The sequence below is a fragment of the Equus przewalskii genome, chromosome 20 (assembly GCF_037783145.1).
Source record: "Equus przewalskii isolate Varuska chromosome 20, EquPr2, whole genome shotgun sequence".
Taxonomy (NCBI): domain Eukaryota; kingdom Metazoa; phylum Chordata; class Mammalia; order Perissodactyla; family Equidae; genus Equus; species Equus przewalskii.
In genome coordinates, this window is record NC_091850.1 from 46,148,442 (window position 1) to 46,172,613 (window position 24,172).

Here is a 24,172-nt window from a genome sequence, read left to right on the forward strand (position 1 = left end):
TTCACATCTCATTTTCCTCCCTCGTGAATGATGGGCAGTGTCATATAATGGCGGTCAGGAGTCCTGGATTCTCATTTCAACTCTGTCACCAGTAAGCTATGTGACATTGGGAAAGTCACATAAAATTTTGAAAATAACATTTCCTCACTCATTCATTGAGGACCTTGGAGTAGGTCTGTAAGATACAACATCCTCTGAGTTTATCCGTGAATTATCTAGATAGAGAACTAGTGACCTATTATAGCTCATTAAGTCAGAGTTTGAGCAGGCTTCCGACACAGTTATTCAATGTAATCGTGGAGCAAGAACAGAAATGGTGAAATTAGAAAGGAAGTTGGATTCTGAGAAACCACGATGAGTGACTGAAATAGGCCACAACTTTAAGGGCTGGTCTAGTATTGAAGACTCATTTGAAGATTGTCTGGGGCTCATTTTAGGATTGCTTTTACTCCAGTCTTACTCATCTACTGCCTTACGTTATTGATTACTGGCCTAGAAATTGGAGAAATGAAACACTACTGATCTGTCTACCACTAATTCAAGTCACATAACCTCAATTGAGCATGCATCATTACTTGATGATGTAATTATTTTTTTTTTTTACCATTTCCTTAGGACACCACCTAGAACATTTCTAAATCTTTTTGATCCAAGTGGAATCTTTAAGCTTTCTGACTCAATTTTCAAGTATGAATTTCTACTCTTTTGAGACAATGAAGATATTGCCTTCTCTTCTATCTCTCCAACTTTTCACATTACTCTTACATGCGTTCTATCTTTCCTTATTGTTTTCCATTGCTCCTTACACTGGCTACACTGTTTTTAATCCTTGAAGTCCACCGAGGTCTTCAGTCTCTCACATTGGTGGGCATCTCATCTCCCTCCCTTATTTTTTTTAAACAGACTCTACTTTTTTTTTTTTTTTTTAAGAATGGCACCTGAGCTAACAACTGTTGTCAATCTTCTTTTTTTTTCCTCCCAAATCCCCCCAGTACATAGTTGTTTATTTTAGTTGTGGGTCCTTCTAGTTGTGGCATGTGGGATACCACCTCAGTGTGACCTGATGATTGGTGCCATGTCCACGCCCAGGATCTGAACTGGCGAAACCCTGGGCTGCCGAAGTGGAGCACGCAAACTTAACCACTTGGCCATGGGGCTGGCCCCCCCAACCTTTTTTTTTTTAAAAAAGACTAACTTATCAAGGTATGATTGACATGTAAAAGGTGTGTGTATTTGATATACACAACTTGAAGAGTTTGAGATAAGTGTAGTACACCCATGAAATCATCACCACCATCAAGCCATAGACATATCCATCATCTCCCAAAGTTTCCTCTACTCCCTTTTATATTGCTATTATTATTATCTTGTGTGGTAGAACATTTAATCTAAGATCTACCCTCTTAACAAATTTGAAATGTATAATACGGTATTGTTAACTGTAGGCAATGCTGTAGAGTAGATCTCCAGAATTTATCCTGCATAACTGAAAACTTGTACTCTTTGACTGTTACCTCTCCATTTCCTCTTCCCACCAGCTCCTGACAAGCACCGTTCTACTCTCTACTTCTATGAATCTGACTATTTTAGATTCCACATATAAAAGAGATCATATAGCATTTGTTTTTCTGTGTTTAGCTTATTTCACTTAGCACAATGCCCCCCAGGTCCATCCATGTTGTCTGAAATGGCAGGATTTAATTTTTTTTAAGGCTGAATAATATTCCAGTGTATATATCACATTTTCTTTAGCCACTCATCCGTCGATGGACATTTAGGTTGCTTACATATCTCGGCTATTGTGAATAATGGTACAATGTACATAGGGGTGCAGATATCACTTCGAGATCCCAATTTTCATCCCCTCCCCCGTTTTTGGGCATTTTGGCTTCACTGAGAATCTCTAATCAACAGAGAGAAGACAATGATAGTGTAAAGAAACTTCTACATCTTTATCGAACTCATAATACCTAATGGCATCATAAGAATAGAGCATATGGCATCTCAGGTCATGCTCAAAGGCATACATTTTTCCAAGATTTAATAGGCTTGGCATCTTTTTTGATATTATAAAATGTTTCACAGTATCCTCCTAATTTCATGCTTTCTACCACTAAAATATTCTGCATTACATAATCATCAAAACAGAAATGTGTGGGAACAGATGTAAGGTGATGGGGTGTGGGGGAGAGAATTTCAGTAATTTCCTTCATGGATTCTGCCACCATTTCATTTCCTCTGTGAGCTTTTGAAATCTTGAAATGTGGTACTACCAATTTCTACTAAGAAAGTTCCAGGTACCTTCAAACTCTAACATTTTGGCATCAGGTTACATAAATCTATGTAACAAATAAGGTAACAGCAAAGAATGTATCTCCTCCTATCTCAATGCTACTCTGACTCGACACAAACACAAAATAACTCCAGATGTTGAATAACTATTATATTGCAATGATGTCTAGGAAATTATGTAATAGTCATATTGCTTTGCTTGCAGAGAAAAGAGGAATCCAATACTTAGCTGAAATAGGTTGAATTTCAGACATACCCCTTGCCTGGGTACCTAACATAATTGAGCCCAATTCTGTTTGAAAATTCCCCTTTTTAAAGCTAAAGTAAAAATAAGCATCTTAGATCAACCCTTATGTCTTATATAACTTTACTTTGACCCCACTTTCCTCAGTGGCTGCTATTATATTTCTCTCCTTTCTTTCTTTTATAGCCACACTTCTCAAATAAAAGTCTATCTGCCATTTCCAGTTCTTTACAGGAAATTCTCCTTCACGGCAGTCGAGCTTTCACAAATGCTAGTCTATTGAAACAAACCTTTTCAAAGTGTATAGTTTCATTCCTAATTACCAAGTTCAGTGATTTTCTTCTTTTTCTTTCTCAATCCTCAGAGAAAAGATCCTTTGCTTTGATAAGAAGGTCATTGGTTGCCTTCTTTTGATAAAAGAGATGCAAATGAAAGTAAGATGGAGGGTTTTCAAGATCTGGAAGGAATGAATGTCCACTATTTGTTCTAGAAATAGGGCTGTATCAGATTCTTATATTTAATATTTTTCCAATCCTTATTCCATAGAGTGTGTAAGAGATAGAACGATTATTATCAACCACAACGGGTCTATGTGACTATTAAATAATTTACTCTGTAAGAATCTCCATACTAGAAATGGAATGGAACTTTTCTAAGAGCTTAGTGAAATTCATATTGCTCAAGTTTCATCATTTAAAGGTCAGTTCCCAGCTAAGAAACCTCTAATTATTCAATCTGTCAGCCCTGAGGCTACCTGCTAGTGTCAGTCCTGTGTGACAAGTCTGAGTTCCTTAAGAGAGAGAGGCAGATCCTTGACCTACATAACTAATGAGTAAAAACGCACTGCCAGAACTGGCATTTTCCTGGTTTAGAATCCCTGGTCTCTGCTTAAATGCTGAGTATTGTTTTTCTTTCACATTACACTTTTCTGTTTTCTGACACAAAGTGGTCTGCATAATTTTAGGGAAGTCACAGCTCCTTATCTGCTCGCCAACATTTCTCTCACTGTCTGTCCTCTCCCTGGCAGTTTGAATTGTAAAAATTTAAACTTTTGGGGACATATATTTCTTTGAGATTAAATATGCATCTAGCCCCCACAATTCTACATCTAGCTTAGAAATGCTTGCTTTCCTCAGTCAAAATAGTAGCATTTAGAAATTAAAGGTTTGCTTGTCTGCACTTTCTTATCTGCGATTGCATGACAACCTCCTTTCCTCCCCCAGACCATCAAGCCCTCAGACATTGCTACTGTCCGCACATTGGGTCGACCCCCTCACCTCATCATGCGGATCATGGACTGTGTGCTGCTGCTGTTTCAAAGGAAAGTCAATGCGGTGAAAATTGACCTGGAGAAAAGCTGTACAATTCCTTCCTGGCAGGAATCTTTAAAACTGATGACTGCAGGGAACTTTTTACAGAACTTACAGGTTAGTAGTTCAATAATCGTGGGCCAAAGGAGGACTCAACGTTCATTAGAGTATCTGAATAGTCCTTTAAGAGAGTAAATTTCTGAAAAGAATTTACTGTACGTACCTATTTTTACTTATTAAATATTTTGTCATCTTTATTGAGGTATAATCGGCAAATAAAAATTGTATATATTTAAGATGTGCAACTTGATATTTAGATATACGGATACATTGTGAAATAATGGCCACGGTCAGCTAATTAAAGTATCCATCACCTCACGTAGTTACTGTTCTCTCCTTTTTTGTGGTGAGAACACTTAGAAAATTTTAAGTATACAATGCCGTATTGTTAACTATGTTCATATTGCTATACATTAGATCTCCAGGACTTATTCGTCTTGCATCTTGATACTTTGTACACCTTGACCAACATTTTCCCGTTTCCCCCTCCCCATGGCCCCTGGCAAGCACCGTTCTGCTCTGTGCTTCTATGAGCTTGACTATTTTAGATTTCACATGTAAGTGAGATCATGCAGGATTTATCTTTCTGCGTCTGGCTTATTTCTCTTAGCATAACGTCCTCCAGGTCCCTCCATGTGTCACAAATGGCAGGATTTCCTTATTTTTTAAGCCTGAATATTCTGAACATGTATTTAAGTATTTTTTCAGAGAAGAATTTTCTGTTTTGACTATAAGCCATTGTAAGCATTATAACTTTTCCTGACAGATTTTAGGCATATTAAACCATCATTAGTGATATATTGCAGTAGAAGTAAAAAAAATCATTTTAAGGAACCAATACATATGTGCATATATTGTATGCATATGAATACAAATATATATGTATTTATGTTTTGCAAGTCTCCATAGGAACTTTTTGAGAATTAATTTGCATCTTTTTATTTTATTATGAGATAGAACTTACGTATGATAAAATTCACACATTTTAAGTATACAGATTAATCAATATTTACATATGTATATACATATTAATGAACACTGAAATCAAGATTTGCATTTCCAGACCCCAGAAATCTCTCATGTCCCAACCCAGTCAACAACCTCCCCTATGATAACTATTATTCTAACCTTTATCCTGATAATTACTTTTGTCTATTTTGAAATTTACGCATATAAAATCATATCATACAAATGCTTTTGTTTCAACCTCTTTCGTTCAACATGTCTTTGAAATTCATTCTTATTGTTGCACAGGACAGTTTTCATTCTTTTTTCATTGCTGTATAGCTTTCCAGTATATGAATATGCAGTAGTGTGTGGTAAATGTTTAACAACTGATTCTCTGGGGAGAAAAAAAAATGCTTTCATTTGCAGTTTTTGCCAATTTCCATGGTGTAAATATCCCCACCATAGCCACTGTCAAACTACCAAAGTGATGTTGCTGAATGTGGAGTTGGGAAGAGGTGCATAGTGGCACACCATTATATAGTATTCCCACCATATAAGACAATAGATGTAAATGATCTCAAAAACATAGATAGTAAAATGTAGTAAAATAATTAGAAAGTGATGACTTTTGACTATACATTATTTTTATTTTAAATAAAATTTATTTAATTGTAATTTTATATAATTTAATTTTTAACACTGGCTATATTTAACAAGCAGTTTACAAACTTCCTGAAAATTTAGCAGTCATTTCCTACGAGCTTGTATGAACCAGAACCAGTGTGAAACTCCATAATATGCTTCAATGTGCTTGTCCATTGTACTGTTGATGGATTTTTGGGTCATAACTAGTTTTTGGCTGTTATAAATAAAGCTGCTATGCATATTGGTCTACAGGTCATTTGGTGGGCATATTTGCATTTCTGTTGGCTCTATACTCAGGAGTGGAATTTCTGGGTGTTAGGTTATACATTTAATCAGCTTTAGTAGATAGTGCCAAAGAATTTTCAAAAATAGTTGTGTCAGTTTACGCACCCACCAGCAGTGTATAAGTTGCTCCATATCTTAACCATTTTCCATTTTTAGCTATTCTGATGGGTTTGTAGTAGTGTCTTATCGTGGGTTTAGTTTGCATTTCCTTGATGACTAATGATGCTGAAAATCTTTTCATTGATTTTTGAGCCTCTTGAGAATTCTTTTGTTAAATGCCGGTTTAGGTCTATTGTCCATTTACATTTATTACATTGTAGAATTTCTTTATATATAAAATATGAGTAATTTGTCTTTTATACATTTGCAAATATCTTCTCCCACTTTCTACCTTAGTTGTTCATTCCATTGATGGTGCCTTTTGATAAACAGATCTTCTTAAGTTTGATGTAGTCCAATTTATCAATATTTTCCTTAATAGTGCTTTCTGTGTTCTGTTTAGGAAATCTTTGCCCACCTCTAAGGCAGAGTAAATGCTTCTACGTTTTCTTCTAGAAGTTTTATTGTTTTATTTTTCATATGTAGGTCTGGAGACAACTAATTGGGAATATCCAACCCACATCCATTTCTCAAGCAATCACTTTAGCACTATTTTTTATTCAGTTTTCAATTCAGCATTGCCCAGATGGCTGCTGTGGCTAGAGCATCTTGTGAGGCACCTTATAGCAGCTATAACAATAAGTAGCTTATGAAACTGTGGGCCACACAGACTTGTTCTAGGTAATTAAAACATGAGACCATGATGAAAGTGCCACTGTGAGGAAATAACACGCTATTGAGTGGAGAGGAGGTGGTGTTTAACTCTGATTGTACCAGTGTGGGTGGCAATGGTGACAGGGGACACTCAAACAATTTTCACAGAAAAATGTGTCAATAGAATTGGCATCCTGGCAAGTGACCCTGGGTTCCTGCTTTGTATACCTGGTGCCAGAGCCACTGCTCCTGGAAGCTCCCTTGCTATTTGCCTTTTGTCACCACCACCCCTCTCTTGCTCCCAAATATTCTCATTTTTTCTTCTGGCTTCACAATTTTTACGTCTCATAAAGGAAACTTGCATTAAATGAAGTCTGAGTGGACTGTGTTCTACCCTATGTTATGTGTATTCTGTGAAGGCTTGTTTCTCTGAATTATTTAGGTGCTAAGTTTCTTTCTACTTGGAAAACATTTAGTCATCCTCGTTTAGATGATCAAACACCACTTTTAAAAGATCCAGTTTTGTTTTTTGGCCAGTCTTCTCTTTTGATGCAAGAAGGCATTCTTAATCCATTTCTGCTACTGTTTTTAAATTTTATCCCTCCAGAAGATAACAATTCTCTCATATTCTCAAGAGTTCTATGATTAAAAATGGATTCATCACCCTTAAGGCCTAGTGTCCAAGTTATTATTTTCACATCTCAGGTGAGATTAATAGAACCTCTGTCTGAATGTATTAAGCATTTAGTTGCTGCTAAATGCTAAATATACATATGTCCTTGGGCTGAATAATACCTGTCTGTGTTTGTTTTCCATTGTTGATTTTATGGGTTTGTAATTTGCCTATTTAGGACTAATGACATGAAAATTTTATTGCCTTGGAAATTCTAATAACCATATTAGTGTTCATCACCTAAATAATTTATTCTTTCCCTGGGTCCCAGAAAATTATTGAGGGTTGTTATCTCTTGTCCACAGAGGATAAAGTATACTCTAACTTCTTTGCTCTCACTGCTTACTCTGCTTTCAACTTCAGGACTTTTGGCTAATATCCTGAAATATCGACAAAATATGATGTCATTCATCCATTCTTGGTTGTTCAACAGTTTCAGCGGCATTGTGAACATAAGGTGAGTATGACTTCATGGAAAGTATTTTGACTTTATTTTACTCTTTTCTTCCATAGCAATTCCCAAAAGACACAATCAATGAAGAAGTGATAGAATTTTTGAATCCTTACTTTGAAATGGCAGACTATAACATCGAAACTGCTAAACGTGTGTGTGGGAATGTAGCCGGTCTTTGTTCCTGGACCAAAGCCATGGCTTCCTTCTTTTCTATAAACAGAGAAGTCTTGCCTCTGAAGGTAAGCCTCCTTGGTAGGACTGCCTGATGTGCACCTGCAAGGGGTCTCTAGGTCAAGTGGTTTTATCTTGTCATGCTGCACAGGAGCTTGTGGCCCCTGGTGTTATTGTACTCAAGTCCACGGAGAGAGGAAGTGATAGAAAGGCCAAGTACAGAATGTTTCTTCTTCTCTGTAATCCTACTCCAATCAGAATTGCATGAACCTGTAAGCATGGACTCTCTACAAGGATGCTAAGTCCATTGTGGGCTGCTGGATATTTTTCCTCCACAATGTCAACTTGAAAAAAAGAAACACAGACAATTATAGCATAGAATCCCCTGATAATGTCCACTATCTCCTGCCAGGGAATCCTCTGAGTGAGACAGGGTCAGTCAACACATAGACACTGGTGGCTGGTCTTGGTTGCACGGCATGACACAGTGCTCCCTCTCCTCTTCTTTGTCCCTCAGGAGAGAAACTGAGTATCATTTATTATTTAATGTGATTTGAGAATATGCCTGTGTTTCCCCTTGAGTAATTGCATTTCTAAGCTTCATTCGTACACAATCCCCCACCATTCAGTGACACTCAGTCTTCAGCAGATGGAGAGACAAGTACCTGTTATGAAAATGGAATACCGATGTCTCAAAAATCACACCTTATGGCTTGGTTGATTATTTTGCTTTTGTATAAGTCTGATCTCTCTCAACCATCAGTTAAAATCCACTTACACTCATAAACTACTCAAGGAACTTAATACTCATGATAAAAATAATTGAGTAGAAAGAAGACAGGGATAAAGTTGTTGCAAATGCCCCATTTTATTTTCTAATTTTTACCATACCGGGGTCATTTATTCAGTTGTTGATGTCCTTGGGTTGCCAGGGCAACTTAAAAGAACAAATGTTCATTTGACTCAGAGAATTTTAGAGCAAATCATTGATGTCATGCTGTCTAACATTATGGACTTTTGAACCATTGAAGGCTCCAACATAGATCAAAAATGGGCCTTCTGATATTGACTGAGTTATAACCACCATATAAAATGGACAGTACCGGTGTCCTTTGCAAATTTTTCTCGTGTTTAAGCCTACATAGTGTCTTTAAAAGGATTAGTTGAATTCATGATGGGTAGTTTGTATTTTGTGTGGTTACTTTAAATAAAATGAGCTGAATCAGTACAAAATAATGGACATTCTAAATAAGACTTACATAAGGACAATGAAGTCTCCTCCCCTCTGTTCAGTATATTCCACCAGTCCCAGGACAATCTAGATCCTACAGTAGGGAGTGAAGGGAACACCATCAGACAGGGAACCTTTTACTTACTCCTAGAACCTGTGCTTCTCTTTCTGAGAAGTCTGGTCTGGAAGTGCTGTCGTATAATCTTAAGAGCATCCAGCATCTGGGGTCTCAGTTTGCTTATTCCTGGAGGGCCGTCGCTCGCAAACTCCTGCTTCCTAGGTTAGGAGAGATTGAGGGCACTCCTTAAACTCAACTGGAACCTCTTCAACACTAATTAATAACAGAGACTGAGGGGCAGTTTTCTTTCACCTTACAATCTCAATAGACAGGCCAAGTGACTTCTAGTAGTGAAAAAACAAAGAAATATTTATTACAACAATAACAATTTGGATTCTATTCAAGTTCATCATAATGAGATTTCTCCTTGAGAACTCTGTGAAAAACAGAAAATATCAGGCCATATAAACAGAACATTACAATAGGAGAGCTTTAAATATTCAACACTGATAATAACACTAACAATATCTATTATTTACTGAACTCTCCTTATATGCCAGGTCCCAGACTTGGGTTTTTACATATGTGATTTTGTTTAATCCTCACACACACACAAACCCTAGGAGGTAGTTTTTGAAAATCTGAATGGAGAAACTGAGGCTCAGAGTTTAAGTACCCTGAGTAGAGTCCTATAGCTCCTAAGGGGGGGCCGTCGGATTTGAAGGATCCAGTACCTTTTGGTTAGCAACTTCTGAGAGCTTTATTTAAAAAAATTTATTTATTTATATTTTCTGAGTAAAATCCTGGAATATATTTAAAGTCTTTGGGGCTGTGATAGTTTGACATGAGTGGGTGGCTTTAGTGAGTTGACACAAAGGCTCTGCTTTTCTTACATGTTTAAGCCATAGCAGCAGCTTAGAGCAGAGCTGCTCTAATTATAATTAAAACAATTTTTTTACATTATTTTTTAAATTTGTTTTTATTTTGAGTTCATAATCATTGACATCATGCTGAAGTTTCAGTTGTATGTGATTTCTTGTCCATCACTGTATAAGTGCTCCCCTTCACCGCCTGTGCTCACCCTGTACCCCACTTCCTCTGGTAACCACGGAACTGTTCTCTTTGTCCATGTGTTTGTTTATCTTCCACATATGAGTGAAGTCATATGGTGTTTGTCTTTCTCAGTCTGGCTTATTTTTCTTAACGTAATACCCTCCAGGTGCATCCATGTTGTTGCAAATGGGATGAATTTGTCTTTTTTATGGCTGAGTAGTATTCCATTGTATATATATACACCATATCTTCTTTATCCAATCATTGATTGATGGGCACTTGGGTTGCTTCCATGTTTTGGCTATTGTGAATAGTGCTTCAATGAACATAGCGGTACCTAGGTCACTTTGGATTGCTGATTTCAGGTTGATTGGGTAGATACCCAGTAGTGGGATAGCTGGGTCATAGGGTAGTTCTGTTTTTAGTTTTTTGAGGAATCTCCATACTGTTTTCTATAGTGGCTGTGCCAGTTTGTATTCTCACCAGCAGTGTCTGAGCGTTACCTTTTCTCCACACCCTCTCCAACGTTTGTTATTTTTAGTCTTAGTGATTATAGTCATTTTAACACGTGTAAGGTAGTATCTTAGTATAGTTTTGATTTGCATTTTCCTGATGATTAGTGATGTTGAACATCTTTTCATGTGCTTATTGGCCACCTGTATATCTTCTTTGGAAAAATGTCTGTTCATATCCTCTTCTCATTGTTTGATCAGGCTGTTTGTTTTTTTCTGTTGTTCAGTTATGTGAGTTCTTTATAAATTTTGAAGACTACCCCTTGTTGGATATATGATTTGCAGATACTTTCTCTCAATTGGTGGGTTGTCTCTTTGTTTTGATCCTGGTTCCTTTTGCCTTGCAGAAGCTCTTCGGTCTGATGAAGAGTCACTTGTTTATTTTTTCTTTTGTTTCCCTTGTCTGAGAAGAAATGGTATTTGAAAAGATCCTTTTAAATCCACTGTCACAGGGTGTACTACCCATATTTTCTTCCAGAAGTTTTATGGTTTCAGGACTTATCTTCAAATCTTTGATCCATTTTGAGTTTATTTTTGTGTATGGCTTGAGAGGATGGTCTGCTTTCATTCTTTAGCAAGTGGCTGTCTAATTTTCCCAACACCATTTATTGAAGCGACTCTCTTTTCTCCATTGTATGTTCTTGGCACTTTTGTCGAAGATTAGCTGTCTCTAGATGTACAATTTTATTTCTGGGCTTTCAGTTCTGTTCTATTGGTCTCTGTGCCTGTTTTTGTACCAGTCCCATGCTGTTTTTATTACTATGGATTTGTAGTACATTTTGAAGTCAAGGATTGTGATGCCTCCAGCTTTGTTCTTTTTTTCCAGGATTGCTTTAGCAATTTGGAGTCTTTGCTCCCCCATATGAATTTTAGGATTCTTTGTTCTATTTCCATGAAGAGTTTCATTGGGATTCTGATTGAGATTGCATTGAATCTGTAGATTTCTTTGGGTCTATGGACATTTTAACAATGTTTGTTCTTCCAATCCACGTGAATGGAATCTCTTTCCATTTCTTTATGCCATCATCTATTTCTTTCAATAATGTCTTATAGTTTTCATTGTATAAATCCTTCATCTCCTTAGTTATATTATTCCTAGGTAATTTATTCTTTTTCTTGCGATTGTAAATGGAATTGTATTCTTGAGTTCTCTTTCTGTAACTTCATTATTGGGGTATAGAAACACAACTGATTTTTGTAAGTTGATTTTGTGCCCTGCAACTTTACTGTAGTTGTATATTTCTAATAGTTTCCCAATGGATGCTTTAGCGATTTCTATATATAAGATCGTGTCATCTGCAAATAGCGAGAGTTTCACTTCTTCATTTCCTATTTGGATTCCTTTTATTCCTTTTTCTTGCCTAATTGCTCTGTCCAAAACCTCCAGTGCTATGTTGAATAAGAGTGATGAGAGTGGGCACCCTTGTCTTGTTCCTGTTCTCTGAGGGATGGTGTTCAGTTTTTCCCCATTGAGTATAGTATTGGCTGTGGGTTTGTCATAGATGGGCTTTATTATGTTGAAGTAATTTCCTTCTATCCCTGTTTTGTTAAGAGTTTTTATCATAAATGGCTGTTGGATCTTGTCAAATGCTTTATCTGCATATATTGAGGTGATCATGTGATTTTTATTCCTCATTTTGTTAATGTGGTATATCGCACTGATTGATTTGCAGATGTTCAACTATCCCTGTGCCTTGGTATAAATCCCACTTGATCATGATGTATGATCTTTTTGATGTTTTGCTGCATTCAGGTTGCCAATATTTTGTTGAGGATTTTTGCATCTGTGTTCATCAGCGACATTGGCCTGTAGTTTTCCTTTTCTGTGTTGTCCTTGTCAGGCTTTGGTATCAGGGTGGTGTTTGCCTCATAGAATGTGTTAGGACGCATTCCCCCTCTTCCCTAATTTATTGGAACAGGTTGAGAAGGATAGGTATTAAATCCTCTCTGAAAGATTGGCAGAATTCTCCAGAGAAGCTCTCTGGTCCTGGGCTTTTATTTTTTGGGATGTTTTTGATTACTGTTTCAGTCTCTACCTGGGATTGTTCTATTCAGATTATCTATTTCTTCTTGATTCAGCTTTGGGAGGTTCTAAGAGTCTAAGAATTTATCCATTTCTTTTAGATTGTCCATTTTGTTGGCATATAGCTTTTCATGGTATTCTCTTATAATCCTTTGTATTTCTGTGGTATCTGTTGTAATTGCTCCTCTTTCATTTCAAATTTTATTTATCTGAGCTTACTCTTTTTTTTTCTTTGTAAGTCTGGCTAGAGGTTTGTCAATTTTGTTTATCTTTTCAAAGAACCAGGTCTTTGTTGCACTGATCCTTTCTACTGCCTTTTTTGTTTTAATTGCATTCATTTCTGCTCTGATTTTTATTATTTCTCTCCTTCTGCTGACTTTGAGCTTTGTTTGTTCTTCTTTCTCTAATTCACTTAGGTGTAGTTTGAGATAGAGATTTTTCTTGTTTGTTAAGATGAGCCTGTATTGTCATGAATTTCCCTCTTAGTACCACTTTTGCTGTATCCTGTATGAATTGGTATGGTATGTTTTCATTTTCATTTGTCTCCAGGTGTTTTTTGATTTCTCCTTTAATTTCTTCAATGATCCATTGGTTGTTCAATAGCATGTTGTTTAGTCTCCACATCTTTGTCCCTTTCTCATCTTTGTTCTTGTAATTAATTTCAAGCTTCATAGCATTATGATCAGAAAAGATGCTTATTATTTCAATCTTCTTAAATTTATTGAGGGTTGCCTTGTTTCCTGACATATGGTCTATCCTGGAGAATGTTCCATGTGCACTTGAGAAGAATGTATATTCTTCTGTTTTTGGATGGAGTGTTCTATATATGTCTTTTAAGTCCAATTGGTCTAGCTTTTCATTTAGTTCCACTGTTTTCTTGTTGACTTTCTGTCTGGATGATCTGTCCATTGATGTGAGTGGAGAGTTGAGGTCCCCTACTATTATTGTGTTATTATTAATATGTCCTTTTAGGTTTTCTAATAGTTGCTTTATGTGCTTTGGTGCTCCTGTGTTGGGTGCATAGATATTTATAAGTTTTATGTCTTCTTGGTGGAGTGTCCCCTTGATCATTATATATTGGCCCTCTATGTCTCTCTTTACCTGTCTTATCTTGAAGTCTACTTTGTGTGCTATAAGTATTGCAACACCTGCTTTCTTTTGTTTGCCATTAGCTTGGAGTATCATCTTCCATCCCTTCACTCTAAGCCTGTGTTTGTCATTGGAGCTGAGATGTGTTTCCTGGAGGCAGCATATTGTTGGATCTTGTTCTTTAATCCATCTCACCACTCTGAGTCTTTTTATTGGAGAATTCAATCCATTTACATTTAGGGTGATTATTGATATATGAGGGCTTAATGCTGCCATTTTATCGCTTGTTTTCCAGTTCTCCTGCATTACATTTGTTTCTTGTCCTGTGTATTTCAGTCTACCAATTGAGTCATATAGTTTTTATGTTGGGTTTCTTGGTTTTCTCCTTATTTATTATTTGTGTCTCTGTTCTGCTTCTTTGTTTAGTGGTTGCGATGAGGTTTGTATGCAAAATCTCATAAGTAAGGTAGTCCATTTTCTGTTGGCCTCTTATTTCCTTACACTAAACTTATTCAGTGCCCTCCCTCTTCTCCTCCTATGTTGTTTTTGTCGCATCTTATTTCATCTTGTGTTGTGAGCTTGTGGTTAAAATGACAAGATTATCTTTGTTTTTGGTGTTTTCCTTCCCTTTTTCTTTAATGTTATACTTGAGTATTTGCTAACCTGTTCTGATGTATAGCTACAACTTTCTGATTTTGTCCAACTATTTACGTCCTTATTCCATGCTTTGTAACACCTTGCTCCCTTGTTTTTCAGATATGAGGGCCTTTTTGAGTATTTCTTGTAGGAGGGGTCCTGTGGCTATGAACTCCCTTAGATTTTGTTAATCTGGAAAAGTTTTTATTTCTCCATCATATCTGAAAGATATTTTCACTGGATAGAGTATTCTTGGCTGAAAGTTTTTGTCCTTCAAAGATTTGAATATATCATTCCTGTCTCTCCTAGCTTGTAAGGTTTCTGCTGAGAAATCTCCTGAAAGCCTGATAGGGGTTCCTTTGTAGGTTATTTTTTTCTGACTTGCTGCCCTTAGTACTTTTTCTTTGTCATTGACTTTTGCCAGTTTCACTACTATACGCCTTGCAATAGGTCTTTTTACATAGACATATTTAGGAGATCCAATAGCCCTTTTCACGTGGATTTCCATCTCCTTCCCCAGGTTTGGGATGTTCTCCACTATTGTTTCTTTGAACAAGCTTTTTACTCCATTCTCCTTCTCTTCTCGCTCTGGAATACCTGTAATTCTTATGTTGCATTTCTTAATTGTGTTTGATATTTCTCAGAGACTTTCTTCATTCCTTTTTAGTCTTAGTTCTCTCTCCTCCTCTATCTGGAGCATTTCAACATGTCTATCCTTGATTATGCTGATTTGCTACTCAGTGATGTCCACTCGAGCATTCAGGGAATCCATGTTTTGTTTTATCTCTTACATTGTGTCTTTCATCTCCAATATTTATGATTGGTTCTTCTTTATAGTTTCAATCTCTTTTGTGAAGTAGCTCTTGAACTCATTGAATTGTTTTTCTACATTCTCTTTTAACTTGTTAAGTTTTTTGATGATAGCTATTTTGAATTCTCTGTTATTTAGATTGCATATTTCTGGGTCTTCAAGATTGATTTCTGGGTACTTGTCATTTTCCTTCTGGTCAGGAGATTTAATATAATTTTTGATTCTACTAGAGGATGTGGCTCTGTTCTTTCACATTGTGGTATCATTTGGTCAGCCTTACCACCTATCGCCGCTGGACAGGGGTCAAGAGCTGCATATTCTGATCTCTCTGCATTCAGCCAGGATCCCAGGCACTGGAGCTGGGTGCTGGGTGGGTAGGGGGAGGGGTGCTTTCTTCTGTGTACTTTTGGGTACTTCTTGCTCTGCCCTCGCTATCTGCTCTCCTGGAATGTTGGCTTGATGAAGTCACCCCTGCGATAGCTTTCACCTTGGTAGGGGGCTTTCCCTTAGGCTGTGAGGGACCTCAGGGATCTTTGATGTTCCCACAGAGGGGTGCCCCCCCAATTCCTGCCCTCTCAGAGGCTGCATGCAATCCCCACATCTCAGTCTTTTGAGGAGGAAGCAAGGCTTTCTCTTACCCCATTCCACCTCCTCCGAAGGGGGCTCCAGCCTTTCCACTTCCACCATATGGCTGTGTGAGTCTCAGATGTTTTTTGTGTTGTGTGGATGTTCTCTGTTGGAATATGAATGTCCTCTTCATTGTATCATGGATGGGAGAGATCACTGGGAGAGCTCACTCCGCCATGATGCTGACATCACCTAAACTATAATTTTTAAGCTGTGCTTTTGCCTGTCATTAGTTCTAGTCAGTTATGGGACTCTGACTTTTCTTTAACAAATTATTCTGCCGAAATTTGGGAACCTGAGGTTTTCAGATAGGAAAAGAATTTATTTCAAAAAGAATGTTTTAAGATAATCTTTTCTTCTCAAACACTCAGAAAGAATATCACTCAAGTAGTGGTTCTCCCCATTAAAATCCATTTTTACATTTTAAAGACTTAAAAAGGAGAAGTTGGATTTTGAAGATTTTTTGAAAAGTATCTAAATTCCTGTGAGTGTGGACTTTCTTCTACACCTCATCTTTTGCTATTATTGCTTTTGACTGTGTCTTTTGAGTCTAATTTAGTAGCTTCCTTAAAACAAATGTTTTTAATTGGTCGCATCTCAAGATATCAATTCTTTTCTGGAAAGTGAGCAATATATAAAAATTATAGGAACAACATCAAGACTCCCACTACCTCCAAATCCTAGATCTTTATATTCAGTGAACAATTATCTTCCATCCTTTGTCTTGTTTTAAGATCCTTGTCAATAGTGATGAGTCCTGCTGGGCAGGTGATTCTAAATATTCGGTTTTGTTCTTTTTCTGCAACTCTTAATATTACAGTGTTCTTTAAGGTACCTGAATGCATTTAATATTACAATACTGTGATCTAGGGGTTGCTGAACTATGGTCCACAGCCCAAATCTAACCCACCACCTGTATTTGTGGTTCAGGAAAAAAGAATAATTTTTACATTTTAAAAGGTTTTAAAATAAGTACCTAAATAATAGCCTTGATTTTGCCTCTTGGGCCACAAAGCCAAAAATATTTACTATCTGGTGCTTTATGTAAAAAAGTTTGCTGACTTCTATTTTAATGAATTATAATTTTCTGCTTATAAACATTTATGTCAAGTTCACATTAAGATTTGGTCTTGTCTTAGTGCAATTTAAAAACGCTGTAGGGGTGGATCAGAGAAAAGATATAACCATGTGATGTGGCTGAGTTCTCACACCCTGAAATGCTGGATGCTCGCTTTGCTGCCCATCCCTTCACCTTGTGTGTGTCCTGTGCAGGCCAACTTAGTGGTGCAGGAGAATCGCTACGTCTTGGCCATGCAGGATCTGCAGAAGGCGCAGGCTGAGCTGGACGACAAGCAAGCAGAGCTTGATGTGGTGCAGGCCGAGTATGAACAGGCCATGACTGAAAAGCAGGTAACTGTCCTCTGGCATGGGAGGGACTGTCACACCCCTCATGGCTATCATAAGCCCTTTGCTTCCTTTTCTACTTTCTATCTCCAAGAGTTTGGTTTCTAGCAGGGATTCATTTACACGTAATCCACACACAGCACGTAATCCCTCACTAAGTCCTGGAGTTTGTTTCTAACAGACACAAGGATGTTTGGTGAGATGTTAGGATGTTCAGCCCAGAGAGGAGTCAGTTCTGGAATGTGAACATTCTGAGTTTCCTTATTAATGATGATGATAACAGCATCTTCTGTAGCATTTTTTGTTACGTTTTTCAACTCATGTCCTCCCACTTTATCTCATTTAATCTTTGAAACAATCTTTCAAGATAGGCAGGGTAGATATTTTTATTTTATTCTCATTTTAGAGAAAGGAACTGAGGTCCAGAGAGGAACAAGAGAATGGCTTCTGTCCTAGGGCTGGACAGTCTCGACTACACCTTGGTCTTCTGAAGTCCACTTCAGGTCTCTCCGTTAGACCACGTGACTGACCATATGGCTGTATCCCAATGACAATGACCATCTACAGCTTTCTCAATCTGTTCACATTTTGCAGCTTTAGAACCTTTCAGAATCTAGGTTCAAACATTTCTTATCCATTGAGCAACGAACTCTGTATCTCATTTTTACTCATTCCGGATCCACTGGGGCCTCCTTCTTTCTGGTAATCAAGGCAGATTTAACATGGACCTAATGTAACTGAAGCTTCATGGCCCCTCACTTGCACAGGCACCCATGGGCGCTGGGGTTACTGGGACTTGCAGAGTGTTCGATGAGGAGGGAAACTGGGCTACAATTGTCAAGCATGAGTGTGTGAGCATTCAGATAAAATGCCTAGAGATCTCAGAGGAAAGGCACCTGAGTTTCTAAGTCATCAGGACTTTGTAGTAATTTTTTCCCCTCATTTGAACGACGTGTTCACTTTGGTATTTTGTATTTGTAAAAATTCTTTAATGATTTTCTTAAAGTGGTCCACAGATTACATAAGCTTCTGGCCCCACAAAATCTGTAGCTGCCTCGGATAAATCCTGTATTTGGTAAATAAGAGCTAGATTCACTCTGTTATTCCCTCAGTGATTTTAAGGAATTTGCTCCTGCCCCGTCTCAGCCTTCCCTTGGCTGCGCTGAGATTCCTGCTCTGTTAGTCTATTAGGAGTCCCAATGAGGAAACTGAGATAAACATTTCAGTTTCACTATATGTAGAATTTGTGATATTTCCTCTTAAAGATAAATATTCTGAAAGCAAAATAAGAGCTTTGTAGAAATCTAAGAGAAGTAATTATATAGCACCTATTTGGCTTTGTTACTTATGCCCTATGGAATTCACTTATAATATAAAAAGAAAATTACCATTTCAGTTTAAAAGAGTCTACTTTAGAAACTATGAGGAAGACGTGTTAATTTCTACCCTTCTGGACACTCACTTATACTGGGAAGCATTACTGAATACAGTAAAAATATTTAACATCCTCATTTTATTATCTTTCCATTTTAACATTTTTATGTTAGTTCATTCACTAACCTTTTTTGTTTTTGAGCATCTGCTATTTGTGAGGTAAACAATTATAAGACCACATAAGAACTGCTACTGGCAAGTTATGGCTCTAACTTTAAAACTTGAGTTTCAACAAATGTCAAATTTTCTTAATTAAACAATCAAAATCTTGGGGCCAGCCCGGTGGCGCAGTGGTTAAGTGTGCACATTCTGCTTCGGCAGCCTGGGGTTCGCCAGTTTGGATCCCGGGTACGGACATGGCACCGCTTGGCAAGCAATGCTGTGGTAGTCATCCCACATATAAAGCAGAGGAAGATGGGCACGGATGTTAGCTCAGGACCAGTCTTCCTCAGCAAAAAGAGGAGGATTGGCAGCAGTTAGCTCAGGGCTAATCTTCCTCAAAAAAAAAAAAAAAAATCAAAATCTGGCCGTGACCCCCCTGCTCCCAACATGCTGAAGTGAACTTGACCTTTAGTCATTCTGTTGCTCCTTGCCCCAACCCATAGAGCTCTCTGAGATCCAGGGGTCTTATGGGCTACAGGAAGGCAGAGGACAGGCCTCGGGTCCACAGTTCATCACAGTCCCAAGCAGTAACCTTACAGTCCAGCCCTGGGCGGGCCCTGAAGGGGTGTGTGTCCTCCTACCCTCTGGACAGGGCAGGGCCTGTGCTTAGGGCCTACTTCCCTGGGTCCTCTAGACAGCAAGTCACACTCTGGGAGCGCTGTGAGGCGTGCCGGGGCACTACTCCTGGAATCCAGTGAATTCTGCACACTCCCCCCACCAGCCTTGGAGGGAAAAATCTGCTTCTCCCTCCTGTTCTCCCTGACTTCTGTTCCTCTCCCTTCCCCATATTCCAATCCCCCAAAGGGGCCTGGGCTTCCAGAACATAAAAGCCAGGAGAGGAGGGGCTGACCATTTTCTTATTTGGCCAATTGGGAGTGGGGATGGGGAATTTGGGAAGACCTCTTAATCTTAAAAATATCTTTCACAGGAAAAGTTTGCTTCAAAGGTGGGCGGGAATAAATGATGTAGCATCATACTTCCCAGCTGGCGTCTTTCTTCTTGGGGAGAAACAAACAAATACAGGCGGTGTAGACGTGGGGGTCTGCCTCTCAGCTGGGCCTTTAGGTTTTCTGCATTATTTCTAGGAGGAAGGAAAACAGAGAGTAGACTAAAACAAACTGGAATAAGTATCTTGCTTTTGAAAAGCACTGCATTGTGTTATTATTACAAAAGTAATTCACGTTCCCTGTAGAAAATACACATAGGTAGCTCTAGAGGTGAACACTAAAAATATTTTACTGTTTTTCATTTCATATCTGAACATAGGCTTTGATTTATATTTACCATCCTGTGTCACTTAATGACACTTAATGACAATGTCACTTAATGACATTATTTTCTGACAAGTGCATCGTTAAGTGATTTTGTTGTTGTATGAGCATCATAGAGTGTACTTACACAAACCTAGATGCTACAGCCTACTACATACCTAGGCTACATGGTACTATTCTTATGGGATTACCATTGTAATGGGATTCATGGTTGACCAAAATGTCATTATGCAACATATGACTGTATTTTTAAATCCATTTAAAAATATAACAGATAATTCAGTACATACTGCTTTATAAATTGAATATTTAGCTTAATGACATATTATGATTAACTTTCTGGTTATAAAAATGTTTATAAGATAATTTTTAATGACTTCAGATTAGTCTTATCCACAATATACTGTAGTCTATTTAAATGATCCCCTATTGTTAGACATTTAGCATATGTGTATGCTAAATGTGTATAAATATTATATAAATAAATATTATACTTGAACTTCCAGTAACTGGCCACCTAGCTAAATCTTTATATCCATTATTATTTCGTAAGTATAAATGTTTACAAGTAGAATTAGCAGTTGTCTCTTGAACATAGAGGAACAGAACCATTTCTTTTTAAGAACTAAGCACTGAGTGGCAAGAGTATGTAGGCATCTGGTTAAAGGTCTTTTACTGACACAAAGACCACGGGCAAGAACCTGCTGAGTCGAGTGTGGCTGGAATCTGTGAACGAGCCTCAGAACACCACTATCTGAAGACAATCTAAAGTTTCACCTAAAGGAAAAGAAGATGTGGACTTAGATAAAGCAGTAATGATGCTAAACTTTAATGTGAGAAATATTTCTAAGTGGGGCTATGTATTTGTTTACATTTTTTTGTGCTCTGTGATAGTAACATGTATGCTTGTATTTTATTTCTATTTTTTGTTGTAAGGAAATCACAAATGATGCAAATCTCCATTATCTCTCAGCTGTTAACATCTGGGAGGGTCTGGCCCATTGGCTCAGGGCCCCACATGAGGAATCTGTCTAAGTTCCATGGGTAGGGTTGAAGAGACAAACTTGGGCTGACCAAGTGCATGGAAATTTAATCTAATGCTTCCTATGAAATAAATGGCTCACTTGTCTCAGAAAGGCAGATAATATATAATGTTTTAAGATTTTATTTTTGAACCAGAGGCTATATTTATCTGAACAAAAGTTTTCTTCTGGTTCTGGCCTTTTTTAGACCTTGCTTGAGGACGCAGAGCGGTGCAGACGTAAAATGCGGACTGCTTCCGCACTGATCGGTGGCTTGGCAGGAGAAAAAGAAAGATGGACAGAGCAAAGTAAAGAGTTTGCCCTGCAAACTAAAAGGCTTGTAGGTATGTAAATTCCTTTATTAACGAGATCATGTGTTGACTGTGATAGGGAGTTAGCAAGTTTAAGCTTTAATCAGAATACAAACCAATACTTGATTACTTAAGATTCTTCTGTGTGTGTGTGTCTGTCCAACTATTTCAGAAGGATGCATATTGGTCTGGCATCTGTGCAACCCTTATTAGATGTATTAATGACCTTTAAGCCTCTTATTATGAGGTCACTTTTGGATTCTCCTGTGAGTGAACGGTCTTATTGATCGAGGTCACTTTGAATGGGCGCTCTGTCTTCTGAAGTTTTGTATCTCTTAAACTCGGAAGTCATCGTCTCACATCCAATAAGAGTCAAAATAATCTCATGCTTGACTACTAGCAGCTATTACTTGGTGGGTCATTTAGGGCCTTTTTAACAGTGAACTAAACTACTGCTTATTCACCAAGCCACAGCAACCTGTGGTTACAATTGGGTTTCTGGAATTTAGTTTAAAAGGCTGGCTGTCTTCTTTTTGTTTTTCATTTGTAATGTTCTGCACAGTTGCAAGGCTGATCATAAAGTGTTTCAGTGATATTTTGTTTTCTGTTTTAGGGGATGTGTTGTTGGCTACAGCTTTTCTATCTTACTCTGGTCCATTTAACCAAGAATTTCGCAATCTGCTGTTAAATGACTGGCAGAAGGAAATGAAAGCCCGGGAAATTCCATTTGGAGATACTCTAAATCTCAATGAGATGTTGATTGATGCTCCTACTATTAGTGAATGGAACCTCCAAGGCCTGCCAAATGATGACCTGTCCATTCAGAATGGAATTATTGTCACAAAGGCATCTCGCTATCCTTTGTTGATTGATCCACAGACTCAAGGCAAGATCTGGATTAAAAATAAAGAAAGCCAAAATGAACTCCAGGTAATTTGTGTTTGAGTGTGTTTATGTTACTAGTCAAGTTTTATTGCCCCAGATCAAGAATAAAGAAATAGTTGGTATTTAGAAATAATTTTAGATGTTAATATTTGGATATAATATTTAGAAATAATTTCTAAAAATTGCATTATTTGCATTTGTGTTGATCTCTACTAGTGAAATCTTTCAAAGGTTTCACACTCTTTTCTGTTGTGGCCCAAGGCTGTCTTTGAAATACAGTGTGCAGCACTTTATAGGGACACTTCATAATTATTCCACGATTATTTGTCACAAAAGTTGTGGTGGTGAGGAAAAGGCAGCGTTGCTATACAGAGCCTTTACCTGCTTCCAAGTGAAATAGAATGACTGTTTGTTAAGGAAAAGAATGGAAACAGTTTAAGCTTTCTCTACCGTTTCACCAAGTATAGTTCCACGTAACGCTCTCTGAAAATGTCTGTGTTTGCTTCCTACTGTAGAATGCTTAGGCACCATTTACTATCAGTTGTCTCTGTGCATTGCATCATGATACTGTCTGTCAAGAGCAACATTTTGATCTTGTTTCTAGATCACATCTCTAAATCACAAGTACTTCAGAAACCACCTGGAGGACAGTCTTTCCCTTGGAAGGCCCTTGCTTATTGAAGATGTTGGGGAGGAACTAGATCCAGCCCTGGATAATGTTCTGGAGAGAAACTTCATTAAGACTGGGTCTACCTTTAAGGTAGGTTAAGACTATTGATTGCAATGTGCAGAACAATTACCACGAGGCCAGGTTAATGCGACATAGATGAAATTTTCTCAATAGGCAGCAGCTCAAATTTGAGTCAATGGCAAGAGGCGTTTGCCTTTCTCTTCTACACCTCCTGAGTTGGGATTAAGGTATCCAAGAGTAGTCCTTTGAGGAATATCTTCCATGCTTATGTAATAAAGTCTGACTCCATTTTGATGTTTGACTGTGGACAGTTTTCAAGGCCCATGATGCCCCTCTCCCCTTCCATCCCAAATCTGGGAGAGCTGATAAGAAAACCTGGGTGCTCTCTTGTTGGCACTGATGGGAAATTCAAACCATGCAACCCCCTGTCCATGTCCATGTGTGGGAACTCTCATCCCAGCCCCATCCTCTAACTACCAGAAAACCCTAAGACAGCTGCCCCTCCCTACAATCTCAAGTGATTTTTTTATCTTCTTGGGAGCCTACACTAATCTCAGAAAATCTCCTTATGTGAATAATTGACTTTTTAATACCCTTTTGGTGCATGTGTGACGTCATCAGTCTTGACTTCTGAACCAAATTTTGGGTGAGGAATCCATCTCACTGCTGTGGTATCATCACAACAATTTTGGTGACAAATTCTATGTTTATTGCTTAGTGTATATTGAACTAACTTCCTTCCTTCCTTCGTCCTAGTGGCTTGAAGCCCTGTGAATGCCTAATGACCATGTCTTTTTAGTATACAGATTATCTTCAGGCACATAATTTTTTAAAGCTTTGCTTGATCCTATACAGAAAGAACACAGTAAAGTATATCTCTGTTTTATTATTTTCAACTTCCTTTTTATAAAAAAGGTGAAGGTCGGTGACAAGGAAGTAGATGTGATGGATGGCTTCAGACTCTACATTACCACCAAACTGCCCAATCCAGCCTATACCCCTGAAATAAGTGCTCGAACCTCCATCATTGACTTCACTGTCACCATGACAGGCCTAGAAGATCAGTTACTGGGGAGAGTCATTCTCACAGAGAAGCAGGTGAGTGAAGTCTGGCCAC

General features: G+C 37.9%; 1 protein-coding gene across 2 annotated transcripts in view; it reads left to right on the forward strand.

Moving 5' to 3' along the window:
- Positions 1-24,172, forward strand: part of DNAH5 (dynein axonemal heavy chain 5) — a 267,264-nt gene that overhangs the window by 196,165 nt on the left and 46,927 nt on the right. For both annotated transcript variants that reach the window (XM_070587179.1, XM_070587178.1), the window contains exons 59-65: positions 3,760-3,963; positions 7,724-7,903; positions 17,148-17,285; positions 21,377-21,512; positions 22,093-22,409; positions 22,969-23,124; positions 23,971-24,153. In XM_070587179.1, the coding sequence (XP_070443280.1) occupies positions 3,760-3,963; positions 7,724-7,903; positions 17,148-17,285; positions 21,377-21,512; positions 22,093-22,409; positions 22,969-23,124; positions 23,971-24,153 (1,314 nt within the window). The remainder of the gene's footprint in view (positions 1-3,759; positions 3,964-7,723; positions 7,904-17,147; positions 17,286-21,376; positions 21,513-22,092; positions 22,410-22,968; positions 23,125-23,970; positions 24,154-24,172) is intronic.